At 35.7% G+C, this 15,196-nt stretch overlaps 1 protein-coding gene across 3 annotated transcripts in view; it reads left to right on the top strand.

The window, feature by feature from the left end:
* UBE2K (ubiquitin conjugating enzyme E2 K) overlaps positions 1–15,196 on the top strand; it is a 44,789-nt gene that overhangs the window by 12,885 nt on the left and 16,708 nt on the right. For 2 of the 3 annotated variants that reach the window (XR_008430393.1, XM_053940040.1), the window contains exons 2-4: positions 4,933–5,026; positions 10,177–10,235; positions 12,751–12,833. Coding sequence is in view for 2 of the 3 variants with exons in the window: in XM_053940040.1 (XP_053796015.1) it covers positions 4,933–5,026; positions 10,177–10,235; positions 12,751–12,833 (236 nt within the window). In the remaining variant the exon portion in view is untranslated. Of the gene's footprint in view, positions 1–701; positions 908–4,932; positions 5,027–10,176; positions 10,236–12,750; positions 12,834–15,196 lie in introns of all 3 variants that reach the window. The other variant, XM_053940041.1, reaches the window with a different exon arrangement.

Raw genomic sequence — 15,196 nt, 5'->3', positions numbered from 1 at the left:
TATTATACAGGGATTGAAGAGCTAATGTGAAGATATTGTCCTGGTGGGAGTAAGTAGAGCTGGTTGGTTCTAGAAAAACTTCACTCAAAACTTTTTTTGTATGTCATGATCATCCAGTATTAAGTTTATGATGTTTGGAAGCCATGGCTGACATGGAAATGTGAGAGATTTATTTGGAGTTTGGGTTTGTTTGTTTGTGGTTTTTTTGCTTCAACTCAAGAGAGTTCAACACATGTCAAGACTGCTGGCTATGTAATTAGAGAAAAATTAATTAGAAACATGTTATTCTCTCAGTTTTAGTTCAACCTACCAGTATCTGTCCATACATCACCAGCTCTGATAATAGGCATTTTTATGCTGATTGCTTGAGACTGACGCTCTGGTAGTCTCCTTATCAAAATAACTGAAGAATTTGGAGGCTTTTTTAGAAAGCATAAAAAGTTCTGTTGTAATTATAATTCCTATTTCTAAAAAAGCTATTTGCTCTACTTCAGTCTTTATGAAGTAGACTTACACAGGATCAAACTTAGAATATATAATTTTCTGCTTTTAGTAAATACAGTAAATAGTATTTTGTTTGTGAAAAATAAAATTTAGAAGAACTTTTAGAATAAAATTTAGAAGAACACTTTTTAATAACTTATCTCAGTATGCTCTTTTTTGTTGATATGTAATGGTTTTGTCTGTTTTTTTATGTCAAGGAAAACACTGGATTTTTAAGAGTAGAGGTACTGGACTAGTGAAGAGGATAATAGGCCACGAAGAAATGAAAGAGGTTTCTAAAGGCAGGTTGAAGAAGAGAGAAGGAAATGGTATTGAAAGCTCAGGAAAAAGGTTGGATTTCCTGCAGAAAACAGACAGGCCCTCAGATTGGGCAGGCCCTCTTTATTAAAGCCTGTAGACTATGGTGAGTAAGGAGAACAGAAGAGCTTGTTGTCTGCTGAGAGTAATATTATAAAGTCCAGAGCTGCTCTCTGAAATTATTTTAGTAGAAGTGAGGATGTGTGTTTATGTCTTCACAGTGGCAGAACTTACTCTTCACATTTTCTGGTGGAGTGGATTGTGTGTTTGCAAGGAAGTTACTAAAATATAAAATTAGACAGTATGATTCTGGATTTTTTAAAGAGAGAGCAGGTGAAGACAAATCAAATATTATCAATCAATGGTTACTGTGATAAATGTGATTGAGTGTCCTATCTTTGGAAGATGCACACAGAATGACACTTCATGAAGGATTGATTCATTTCGGTTTCTTTTTAGAGATAAAGCTTTTAGTAGTGAATAAAAGAGCATAATATGAATCTTCCCCTTGTCTGCATCATACTTTTAGTTTAATCTCTTATGCTTGGGTTTAGTTTCCACAAGGCAGAATAAAATTGGTTAAGCATGATTATAGCATTGCAGAAACAATCTTAGCAGTTGAGTTGGTCTAAAAGATAACAAATCTTTTGACTAGACCCTAGTGTGAATTAAAGGATGCGTTTAAAAAGAAAAATGGCTATGCTTAATCCATCTAGACTATCAAGAAAAAAAGAGGGAATGGCATAATGCATTCTCTTGCATGATGCAAGGGGAAATTGTTGCATCAATTTTCCTTTCTCTCTGTCTTGTGTTCTGTTTGTCATTTGGATTTTTTTGATCGGTCTCGATCAAAATAATTTTCAGGTGTGATATTGGAAAGTTCTGCTAGTATTGGACTTGAAGATTTCTAGAAAAGGATTTTGCTGATGGATTTCTGGGCATTGCATTGTTACAGAATTCAGCTCTGAAATTATGGAAATAAATGCTACGAGTAATGGCATGGCTCGTATTTCAGGAATTGCTAGCTCAGTGATTTAGTCACTAAATTGTTGCTGGATCAACAGGAGGTGATGCTGTTTTAGACTTGGTGTGGAAGCATATTGAGGTCTTTGTAGAACTGCTTCTGGAAAATCACCTTGGGATATGAGATCACAAGTTGATTCATAAATTCTGTGCTAAGGTTACTGGTGTTAGAGAATTTTTGAAGACCACTGTTGTTGGTAGAGGTGGAGACCAGGGATTTATTCTGTTAGAATTGCTAAAATTAAGTAATTTTATCCTACACAATCCTCATTAAAGAGAAATATTGTAGGAAAACACTCCAGATTTAATTTGATTAATAATCACTTCGGTGCTATTTCTCCAGGATGAAGGATAAAGCAATACTTGTCAAGGTGAAGCTGAGCTGAACCTTGAAAAGTGTCAGAATAGCATGAAAAAAACATCTTCAGCTATATGAAGAAAAAAATAATTTGGTATATGGAAGACATGGTAGAATTTAAGCATAAATACAAAATAAATTAACCTGCAATAAAACAGTGCAGTATTGCCTGCTGCTTTTCCTTAAGGTGCTGTGCACAGCAAATAAGGGCATGGAGACAGCTACAGCTGTAGTAATAGAAGCAGTCATCTCAAAGTGGAGAACCAGGATCACTGACTCCTGGAAGAAACTGATCTTAGTGACAGACTGTGTGTTTGATTGCTTTTAAACAAATTCATGGAGTTGGGAAGGATTTGTTGTGAAAAACTGCTAGTGTTGTACTAATTGAAACTGAATATGAAGGAGACTATCCAGGCTGCTACAAGAGTGTGTAAGAGGTCACTGAAGAAAACTAGAATGCTAAGTAGAAAATGAAGCAAGCTGCAGCCTGGATTAACCATAGATTGTATCATTGAAATTCATCCTGTTTGCTATTAATACGGTCCTCTAAATGAAAAGTTATTTGCAAAGGACAAGAACTCCTGCTGTCAAGGTGGCCTTTGCCAGGTGATGTGCGCAGAGGGAGAGCAGGAGAAGCTCAGCTGAGTTCAAGTGACTGCAGTACCTGCACAGATAGTTACAGTGACTCACCTGTATTGGTCATTTAAACCAAGCAGTGTGCTGCTTTGGGAATGAAGAGTCCATGCACAGGGGCAGTACATCTGGCAAAGCACTGTGCAGTCAGTGGAGAGGAGAAAAACTTCTGCAGGAATCTTTGCTGGGACTCTTGTCACTTGATCTGAGCCTCGTGTCACACTGCCATGAAAAAGACAGATTTCGTCTTTCTTAGGTTATGCTGGTTGTGATGTATCTTCAGTGAGTGCAACAGAGTGCTCATGGCACAGATTCTGAGGCATCATCTAAATTTGTTTATGCAGGGCTGGTTAGGTGGTCATGGGACATAGGAGAGAACCTTTTTAAAAAAATCAGTATGGTGAGATTAGAATTTCAGCTTGTTTAAAGCAAAATTAAGGCTGGAAAACCAGTGTAAACGTGATACATTTTGCAAGGTGAATAAATACTAGATATATGAAAAACTTGTTAAAGCTAATGCCCAATGCTGTCACAGGTGGGCATAAATAGATTGTAACTTCTAATTGTACTTCAGAAAGCTTTTAAAATTGTGAGGTGTTGGAACAAGCTTCCAGTTGAAAGCGTGAGAGCAAAAAAAAAAAAAAAGGGATGTTGGAAATCTTGCAAGAAGATACATCACATAAGATCAAGTTCTAATTCAGAGAGGGAATTTTTTACAGTGCCTGGCTGTTGTGGTGAGCTGCAGGTGCTGTCTCATTTGTGTGAAGGGATTTCAAGTTCTAATTTAAAATGTATATAACTACAGATGTTAAAAGCTCCTAGTTCACTATTGGATTAATTTAGTGAATTAGGATTTTTTACATGGTGGAACTTTTACCTAATCTTTGATTTTTCTTTATATCTATGAACATCTCTGGTCAGGAGAGCACTCTTTGTTTTGGTGGGACTGATTCAATAGAACACTTGCAGGAAAGAAACAGAAGTAATTTCCCAACTGTTGTCCAGTGAATTCTGTGCTTAATGGTTCATGTCAGTGGTAGATTCAAGAACCAGCTGATGGTACCTGTCAGCTTTATATGACTTGACCCTTCTCTAGTAGCTGTCCACAACCAGGCTTACTTTGAGGGTGAAAAGAAGCACAGCTGTGTAGAACTAGTTGGAACAATTTTTAAAGATCTGAGAAGATGCTGACAGTTCTTGTAAAAAATAACAGAGGAATTAGGAAGTCTGTATTGCAGTCAGTGAGCACACTATGCAGAAGTAGCAGAATGGAAAAACTTGTAATTCCTTACCTCTGAAAACTTGATAGTACATCTTTCTAAAAGGAGATTTTGCTTTGCAACCCCCCAATAAAAGCTACTGGCCGGGAGATATATGACTTTCACTAATACTGCTCTCTGGACCTGGAAAGCAATTTCAATGGAATGAGTAGTTCTAGCTGAACACTTCTGAGAATCTGTTTCTGGAAAACATATGTTTTCTCCACTATCAAAGTATAGTATTTTTATTTTGTAGAGAAGTTCATATGGGGTGTGAAAATGTTGAGGAGGTGACAGTGAAATTCAAGTGCATAAAGTAAATTGTATCTTATGCCTAAATATTAAAGATATACATGATCTTAAGACTACAATATTCTTTTTAGATCATTGTAATGTTAAAAATACTACTCCATTTGGGGAAGTCTTTCTGTGTTCCATTGCAAGTGACAAATGTGTCTGTTTTTAAATAAATTTGTCTAAATATGAAAACAACTGGTGTATAATTTGGTCAATTTAATTTTATAGTTTAGATATATAGAATTAATAGCTGATTTGAAAGATCATGGTCATTTTAAAATGTAGTTACTTAGAAGTACAATTTGAGATATGTTGCTGGATTGCTTTGCATATTCTAGTGATAGTATAAATAGTATTGAAGTTTCTAATGCTTCAGAAGTAGTCTATTTTTAATGAAGTAAAATTGCAACTGGAAGATAGCTATTAACTTCAGGTTACTATATTTTTAAATGTTTACTTAATTTAAAGTACTGTTCTAAAAATTTAAAACAGCATATTTTGGGGGAAATTTGTATGTGAAATGCTTACTTATGATTCTTTGTTTCTCTGTTTATTTTTAAGACGAGCAAAAATCAAATTAAAGTAGATCTTGTAGATGAGAATTTTACAGAATTAAGAGGAGAAATAGCAGGACCTCCGGACACACCATATGAAGGCAAGTAAAGTTTTTGTGTATGCAATCATTGTACATTTCAAGTCATGTGTCTTGAGATGCTTTGTTTGTAAAAATTATTACAGCATAAAATGTAGAGGTACATGTTTTAAAATAGTCTGATTTTTTTTTTAAATACAGATTTTAAATATGGCTTAAAAAACTATTTCAGTTCAGCTTCTGTGTTGCCTGAAGAGAGATCTGTTTGGCAGTAGGATAAACTATCCCATATGAAGGTTAATTTATAAATATAAGCTATACAGTTTAATTGGTATAATTGTGACTTCTAGTTGTTTGTTTACTGTTTTGATGGTTTGAGCTCCTTTAGCATGAAGCATTAAGAAACGGAGCTTCAGACTGTACATGTATTTCTGTGATCTAGAGTGATGATCATTCATAAACCTTGCATTTCTCCTATCTCAAGCAGAAATGCTGTTGCAAGTTAAATTTGGGATTAATTTTGGGCATCTGTTTGTCCCAGTACTTAATTTATACTGATGTGGGGGACTCTGTAGTACAGCTTCATATCTTTAGCTCCCTTCAAAAATTTTACCTTACTGACTTTCTAGTTTATTAAAGCTGGTATCAGTAATTATGCATCTCATACAGTCTGGTAAAAGCAAGGTAACTTCCATAAAGAAGCTTTAACAGAGGCTAATGTAACATGCTTCTTCAGAGATACAAAATGACTCAATAGTGCTGGTACTTGTAAACTTTGTGTATTATATATATGGAACTGGCAGACATACCTCTATTTAAAGTTCTTTCATGATAAGTAAGGATTTTTAGGTTTTTTTTTTAATTTTTTTGGATAGCTTTAAAATGTTGTTTTACTTGACTTTCCCATGCCAGATATCTACTTTGATTTGACTTTGTACTTTCAATAAAAAAGTATCAAGGAGTGTTTCATGCCAATAAATTGGTTTTTTTGAATATGAAGCAATTTTGCATGTTCTTCAGCTGGTCTAGTTGCTCTGTGCCTTTGAGTTAACACTGAGACTTTAATATTCCTTTGAGACTGGACATAGACCATTTGTCAGTATTTTGAAAAAAGAAATTCTCATCAGGTGGGGAAAATACCTGAAAATTGTTTTGTAGCTATAGAAGTGTATGCCCTCGAAAGTATTAGTGACTGCTAATGAAAATCTGGTTGTCACATCTTCCCTAACGGAGGACATCCCTTGTGGTTTGCTTTTCTGGACTAGAAGCTCATGCAGTCGCATTGGACTTGAAAGCAGGGGAGAGTCTCCCCTCTAGCTTTGGCACCCAGGACAGGAAAAGAATGAAGAAATAGCCTAACAGTGGTTGACATGGAAGAATATTGGGCAGGGGTAGATGTTAGAAGCTGACAAGAAGGGAAATTAGTCTGGAAGAAAGAAAGGAGAAAAGTGGAAGCAGCTGTAATGGTAGGGGTGCCCTGCAGAACTTTATTTCCAGAGTTCCTCAACAGTCTAGTAAATAATGGTGGGTTTCCCCTCTCCCTTCCTTGTCCCATGTGTCTCCATCTCATCAGCTGCAGATGCATAGTTGTCAGATGGTAATGTCTGGAAACAATTTATTCTGGTTGTAATATGTGCCTTCAATTTAAAAGGAGTACTATGCTGTTCACCTAAAATACAGACTTGTGCTGGTGATCTACTGGGTAGTGAATCATTCTATTTAGAATTTAGTATAATTGTTGTTTTGCAATAGTACAGTTCACTTGTAAATCCAAGACTTAGTATTGTAATAACTTAACATCTGTGTATAAGCAATTGAATACTAGGAAACAGCTGAATGGTGGTAGAAGAGTGTTGGTTTTGGTGTTTATTTTCCATTCAGAGAGAATTAAACCTTGTTGCGTGAGTTGGTTTGTCAGAGCTTGCCATTTTTTCCCTCACTCCAGGTCAGTATTACCTTGACTTACAAAATGGGCCTTTTCTGGAGAATGCATTGAGAGTTATTTGAAATTAAAGAGGCATTCATGTGTCACAAAAATTAAAAACTGTATATCAGGTCATGAAGAGGGTAAAAAAAGATTGAAATGTCTGTCTGCAGAACTGGGTTCTATGTGATGCTGAATGATTCAGATAGACAAGAATTTCAAAAGCTGGGTACTGTCTGCTCACATATTCAGCATATCCTGCTAGTGAAAACCAGCAATATGTTTAGTGCAGAATTTGTTGTTGTGAAATGCATGCATACTTACATACCTTTGAGTACATTTAATTATGAGGATATAGTAAATGCCCCCTTTTTTTTGGCAGGGGAGGGTTGAACTTATTTTTTATTCTGATTATGGCAGCAATCTCATGGAAGAGTAATGTGATTATATGCTTACTTTAATCTAGAAGTCATATGCTTCAAGGAGCAAAATGAGAGTTACTGCTAGCCCAATTTCTGGTGTTTCCTGACATTAGAATAATTTGCTTTGGAATGTTAATATTTCTGTAATATAGTTACATTCATTTATTCCCTGTCATAATTCTGAAGGGCATGTCAGTGTGTGTCATCTTCATTTTATGACTATAGCAATAATGCATGCTGCATAATTACTGATGTTTTGTCATCTATAATCTGAACAGTGACACAGCAAGAAGTGCTTCATGAAGAAGTTTATGCAGTAGTTCTGGTCAGACAATCTCTGTGATACAGGAGGGAATTCTAGAACCATTGTGAAGTGAAAGAACAGTTTTTTGACCATAGTTGATGAGGTATCTGAAACCAAACTGCTGCTGCAAAAGTTTTTATAGGTTATGTTGGAACATTAGTTAAGAATGACTGAGAGGAAGAATGCCATCTCTTGACAAAATTTAAAGCTTTTGTTTTTCTGTTAGTAGTGTCAACTCATATTGATCAATTATCAGAGTATTGCAAGATACAACTTAATTGAAACGTGTTTACATCCCATGTTAAAATGTGTTTGGAGAGAGGACCTTTGAGAGACTTGATTAATGGCTGCTGGGTTTTACTTCAATCAAGACCTTTTCAGTAGATAGGTTGAGGTTTTGTGGGTTTGGATTTTTTGGGGGTTGTTTTTGGTTTTTTTTAAAGCCTGTGTAATATTGTTATTAATTTCAAGACAAGCTTGCATGTGAGCCACAGCAACTGCAAAATTTATAATAGGTTATTTCTTCAAGGGAAATAGCTAAAAATTGCTCTAACTCTTGTGAGACCTGTTCCAGTAGGACTACAGAAGGAATATTATGCCATTACTGTTTAATTCATTTTCAAGCATTAAATAGTCACAAAAAAAGCCATACATATGCATACTCTTAAAAAAAACCTGCAGAAATATTGGCATGCAGAAGTTAATATATTCATAATTTGTATTTTAAATTTAGTATTAAAAAAATTCACAGATTTGTTTAGGTTATGTCTTTAAGCCTGTATTTTTAACTGCAAAGTTTAGTGCAAAACAATACTGTATAAATAATACTACCATCTCAGCAGTCTCTGGTGAAAAATATTGGTGGCTGAATATCCTGTTAGACAGAAGACTGTAATAGTTTGTGGTAAGCAGGAGAAATGGTATTACCTAAGGATAGATTACCTTATAAAATGATGTGGCAGCAAAATTGTAGAAGGACTGATGAGCATAGCTGGTTTTTTTCCTTAAAAACAGTTGTTGCTGAATTATGCTTCAGTTTAAAGACAAAGAAAACCAAACTTTGTTAAGGTCTCTTATTGATGTATGTGTCTTCAAAACTGTTTCTCCTGTGCTGTCCTGTGAACAGACAAGCAATCAACGTAGACACTACTATTGTAATTTAGATTTATTGGTCTTTCTTATATAGTATTTTCTGTTAAAACTTCTCAAGTTATTTTAGAGTTAAGCGAGAAAAAGAAGAGCTGTAGACAATAGTGTAAAACATCAAACTGATACTAACTAGTTTCAGGTGGAGTGTATTAGACTGAAATACATTTTAGAAGTGAGAGCTGTTAGGAGCTACTAATGTGTTTCTGGTACAGATGAAAAGATGCCATATACTGTAACTGCTCAGAGGAGTACATAGAGGCTTTTTTCCCCTGTGCATCTTGCTGCCAGTAAGATGCAGCAAGTTTTGTGTAGCTTCATTTGCAGAGTAAATCACTCTGGCAATCTCAAGGAAAATAGATTGCAAATACTTCAGCTTTAATTCAATAAATTGTATAAATTGTAACACATTATACTGACATAGGGAAAAGATTTCTGGAAGAAGAGCAGCAGGTTGAAGAAAAAAATTGCAAATGAGGATAAATGCTTTCAATTTTTATAGAAAACAAAATGTCTAATTTGGTGTGTATGTTTTTTTTATACCCTGTTCTCTTTGTCATTGAACTGCTGCCTGGCAAATGGCCTTACTGGGCAGGCAGAGATAGTTTGAGATTGCTCCAGAAGACATAAGTATTGGTAGTGAACTTGAATGCTAACAGAACTATAATGGAAATAGGATATGGAATGATACTGTGACAAAGAGATAAAACTGAGAAATGTTTAAAACTGGGCAGTAGGAGGGGGTTCTGTCTTCAAGCTCCTATTAACCTTTATTGTATGCTCTGACCCTTCATAGTATGTTACTGATACTGGTGTGTCACAGTGTTTGCAGAATTGAAACAGAAGTAACTACTTCAGGTGGTAATGTAGAACGTAATAAAAGATGAACCCTAGTACCACCTTTATTTTTTTTTCCCAGAGTGTGGGAGCTTTTCTGAAAGAGTTATTTGAACGTTTTTGAATTTCAAAAAGTTTAAAATTAAAACTAGGTAATTTCAGTTGTGTAATTTGAAAACAATTTGTCATGAGAAAAGAGTCAATATAATGTAATATCCCTGTTCAGCCTGAATATTCCTGTGGCCTCTTTTTTCATCTATTTAGGATATATTTGGTTCATATTTTGGTATATTTTACTAAAATAAAGCATGGAAATTATAAGACTGGAAATGAAAATGTACACAGTGAATATACCTAAGAAATATAGGTACTGATTTGCACAAGCAAACACATCTTTTCTAACTGACTTTATTATATTTATTTATGAAATAGATGAAATCTAAATGAATCTCCTATCTAATACGGCTGGGTAAATTTTACTTAACTTCTGCTCATTTAGTGTAAGCTTTAGTGTCGTGAAAGACTAAGTTTGAGTAATGTTCTTTTGGTATAATTTCCAACTTGTTTTTGTCTTTTGCAGGTGGAAGGTATCAGCTAGAGATAAAAATCCCAGAAACATATCCATTTAATCCTCCTAAGGTACTGCAAACACACATTTTTGGATAATACAATTTGGCTAACAAGTTGGGTTTGAGTATTCTTATATACTTGTTTGCTTGTTTGTTGGAGTTCTTTGTGGGTTTTTTGTTTGTTTGGTTGGGTTTTTTTGTTGGTTTTGTTGGGTTTTTTTAAACTCACTTCTAAACAAGGATTGGAACTGTTACATTTAGGTAGAAACAAAGCAGGATGCAAAACTGTCCAATCAGAGGTACATTCTGGTTGTTCCTAAAAGTACAAACTGGGAAATTTTGGGAAGGAGCTTGGGCCTTATTATTGACACTAATGTAATATTTTTCTGACCAGATAAAAACAGTTTTCAGGTAGTTTTAAATGATGTGGAGAGTACAGCTGTCTTCCCTCCCCCTCAGCATTGTTGAAGAAATGTCATTAATAGGGAGTTACTGGTTCTTTTAATTTCTTGGGCTCCATAAGTTATACTTAAAAGGTTCTTGAATCTAACCTACCAAATTCCTAGTAATAATTAAATAGTGACATGTACAGTTGTGTGTCTTGAAGAACCAACAGAGAAATATAATAGTGTTACTGCTTCTCTGTTGAAGGAATAGATAACATGCGTGTGGATGAGAGATGAGAAATGGCTGTAGTAAAGTCACCCACATATTTTTCACAACTTATTCACCTCTTAACTTTACTGCATCTTTCTAGAAGTTCAGTTTTGTGATTCCACTCTGAATAATATTCTCCCCAGCCATGTGCAGCTCTACATTCCTGTGCCCTGATTTAGTCCACTCTTCAGTGGCTTGAATCAGTAGACACCTGAGTTGTCTGACTCCACTTCTTGATTGGTTTTCTGTTTGTCTGAAAGATGTCTTTGAACCAAGAAAATGTCCTAGATTCTTATTATTTTCACCCTGATATGTAATACTGGGAAGGAACTGAGGAAGAGGAAGGAAGAGAGAGGTTCCAGTAGCTCATAGGTTCTTTGAATTACTTCCTTGGGGCTGGAGCAAAACATACAGAAAATCTTAAAGAAATGTCTGTTGGTCTTCAGTTCTTTAATCTGCACACGTTCTGGTGGGAGCTAAAATAAGGAGAGCTGAAACCGGTTGCAGGTGCTGAAAGATCAGTCTGTATACCATGATTTAGTTGCTGCTTTAGGGCTTGGTGGTCTCCATTTCCAGAGTTCATAGGCAGCTGTTATAAACTCAGTGCTTTGTAGCATAGTACTGCTTATTCTGGAGTCTTGAATTGGAAGCCTTTTTGCTTGTGTCTGGCCCTGCCTTTCATCTGAAAGATTTCCTTAGCTTGTTCAGTATGTGCTTTGACAGCCATTGTTAGCAGTCATTTCCTGTGAGAAATTACCCAGTATTTACATTGCTTTTTACATTTTCTGAGTGATTTCTAGAGTTGAGGTAGTTAATAAGTGCCTCAGCTGACATGATGGCTTATTTTTGTCCTGGAAAGCAGAACTGTTCTGGTCTTGCCTATTTAGACACCAGGATTGCACTGATTTTATTATAGCCCTGTATGTACGGTTTTCTGCTCTAGTGCCTGACAGATAATCTCTTCACTGATTTGCTTGCAGGTCAGGGGCAAAAGTTGAAAGATCTGTGCTACACATAAAATGTTTTTCAGCAGTTTGGGGTGAGGAGGAGATGAGAAAAAAGATAGGTCAAAACCAATAGAAGGCAATTACAGTGCATCCTGAAGAAAATGAAGGGGGAATTTCCAAAGGCATTTATGTCCTTTCTGAGGACAGCTTTAGTCTCCAAGACCTTTAAGAGAAAGTGCTGCTTTTATCTTTCTCGGCGTCTTAAAAAAACCCAGAAAACCCAAACCACCAAAACCTGATTTTAGTAATGCTTTGTAAACATAAATACATTTTAGTGTAAAAATATGGACATGATTAATGAATGAATGCTGGGACTGGATCTTTTCAACAGCAAAGAAAAATATTAGTAATCTAATTAAGTTTTGGGTTGGTGAACAGCTTTCTGTATATGAGGTAATGAGACAGGATGGTTGTAGATGTAGTAGCATCCACCAAAGAAATTTTTCTAACACATCTATAGCCAGCAGTTTAGCTCAACAGTGAGTGATATCCAGTTCCTATGTTAAGAGTTCAGGACTTTGTGAAAGCCCACTTACAGTAATGTTAGAAGTTTTAAGTCTGTATTTGACCATCTGCTTGTCAAAACACTTGTATGCTGGAGGATATTTCTAACTAGCTTTGTGTGATGCAGGGATGTGAACACATTTCTTACATGACATGTGAGAAAGAAGTTAGGGATGAGTTTGGGGAGCTGGAATGGGCAGTCGTCTGTTTTGAGTAAGGTGAGGCTCTAACAAACAGCCTTACAAACTTGAAGCCTCCTGAAATAAGCAGTATCACGTCTTAGTTCCATTTGTAGTGCTACATTTTCTAAATTAGTATTTCTTCATAATATTATTTAAAATGGTGGATTTAAAATGTTTGCTTAATATACTGCATTTAATTACTGCTTTTGTTTTTAAAAATGGTCTTGTTTTTTAGGTGCGGTTTATCACCAAAATATGGCATCCTAATATTAGCTCTGTCACTGGGGCCATTTGTTTGGATATTCTGAAAGATCAATGGTAAGATTCCACGGGGGTTTAAATGTGCAAAATCAAGTATACTGGTGTCTTGGATAGGAGGCATCAGCTCACCTTGCTTTTCACCTTGTGCTTCTAATTTGAGATGTCCTTAAAGCACACATTATAGTATAGTATTCTGAGATGCAAATATGCAAATGAAATGATTGGGTGATAATTTTGGAAAGCACTAAGTATATATTATATACACAGAGAGTTCTTCCAAAACTTTTTTACTCTAGAATGAACATTTCATTGTTGACATTTTGGGTGGTTTTATATAAGTTAGTTTTTAATTCTAGTTCTTTTCTGTTAACAAATACTACCTATTGCCTTCTTTAATCAGTTAATGTTACTGCAGAAGTTTTAATAGCCAAAATCTGTGGAATAGACTTGTATCCAAACTAACAGCTGCACTCATTGTTCATTTGTTTCTCAGAGTAACTGATTTTATGTGGTTGAAAGATTGTGTACAACAGTTGTATAATAGACATGATACCTAATACAGATGGTTCTTTTCCTCCATGTCTGCCCCAAAATAATAGGACTTTATTCCCCAGCAGATCATACCAGTGTCTAATCCATACAAACTTCAAATGCTTGTAAAGTCAACAACTGTGTCAAGAGTGCTGTTGGCCAAGCAGTCATCAGTTGGGTTTGAAACAGAAACTTTAGAGGAGAATGCTGAAGTCTTGAGGTCTTGCAGGTGACACATCCAGGGCATTAATCTTTTACAGATGTACGAGATTATAGAAATCATTTGGCACAGTAGAGTGTGAATTACTGAAATGAAATTGTAATGGTCATAAACTGTTGTTTTTCTAACTTTTGGAATGGCATATGTTTTCTTACCATCTCAGACACTTGATGTTCTTTCAGGCAATAGAATCATTCAGTATACATGCTGTGGTACCTGGTAGAGTTTTTCTTATCAGTAAAGCCAGTGCACTTCTGTACCTGCATCTAATTTGTCATACCACCCTACAATTTTACTGGAGATTAATGACTCTTTAACTGTCCAAGTACAGTCTCCTGAGAGATTGTACTCTGAAGCAGATTAATGAATGGGCATGAGGTTGTCTGTAAGTATCAAAAGGCAACAAAGATGTAAAAAATCCATGAGCTTTAGCTTAATTTATGTACTTTTGGGGTTATTAGTCAAAACCTTTGGTATTTGAGAAGGACAATCATAAGAGTTGACCTGTGTTCTTGTAATCTTTGAGTTATGTCTAGCACAGATAATTTCTTTTATATCTGCTTGATGAAAAAACCCCAAACATTAATATCTTCCTTCTGCAACATGTATACAAAATAGGAGTATTGGAACAAGAATTTAACTTCTGTATATTTATACCAGCTGACACAAGAAGCACCAGTATTATGCCAATTATATAGTTTTAAACTCTTCCTTTGAAACAGTGTCTTCATTTGGAAGCACTGAAGGAGAGAATTACACAGAACCTGGTGGTGATGGAGGGAGATTTCATGTATACTATTAATCCCTCTTCAAATGATTCTTAATCATTTTCTAGTGGTGCTATTTGTAAGTTTTGTTTCTTTTCAAATATAGAATGGTATGTGAAAATCACTTGAGCATTGTTGAAGTGCTTGTCAAAGCCTCTAATCCTTTCATAAGAACAACCTTATAGCTGTCTCCACTGTTTACTGTTTGAAGCATTTCTGTATTGTGATAGATAAGACTGGATTTCTCCTGAGTAGCTTCCTAAAACTCACTAAGCAATATGAATGGTTAATATTGTTTAAGTAAGTTGTTTATTGTTCTTCAATATATGCAGCTTTAGTTAATTAAGAAATGCCCAGAGCAAAGAATCACAGAACCATAGAATGGTTTGGATTGGAAGACACCATAAAGATCATCTAGTTCCAACCCCCCTGCCATGGAGAGGAACAGCTTCCACTAGACCAGGTTAAATCTGAAGTGGCAACATTCATAATATATGTGCACGCAGACAAAGATAAGTACGTACAAAGGCATACTTGAGAAAAATTACACTCGGGTTCAGTGAAATACTTGCAGATGCCTTTGGATCTTCTCAGTGGGCAAAGGATTAAGCCTTGAGGAGTGGTGAGGGAATTAGCCCAGGCTTCATTGGCTTTCCATGGCAATCTGCAGAGTCTCACAAACTTGAGAGTTTGCTGGCTCTGAGAGTCATCTCACTCTGGGAAATGCTGGTCACAGCACGCTGTGGTCCGCGATAGCTCAAAGTGTTTCAGTACCGTTGTTCTAGATAGGGTCACAAGACGATTGACTTAAATCATCAGTAAATTTCCATCCTGGCCACAAGGATGAGTTGTTATTTACTGGAATAGTCCCTGAAAAGTTCAGTAATAAAAATACTATTCCA

The sequence above is a fragment of the Vidua chalybeata genome, chromosome 4 (assembly GCF_026979565.1).
Source record: "Vidua chalybeata isolate OUT-0048 chromosome 4, bVidCha1 merged haplotype, whole genome shotgun sequence".
Taxonomy (NCBI): Eukaryota; Metazoa; Chordata; class Aves; order Passeriformes; family Viduidae; genus Vidua; species Vidua chalybeata.
The sequence above is the reverse complement of the archived record's forward strand: the minus strand, read 5'-3'. Positions and strand labels throughout refer to the sequence as shown.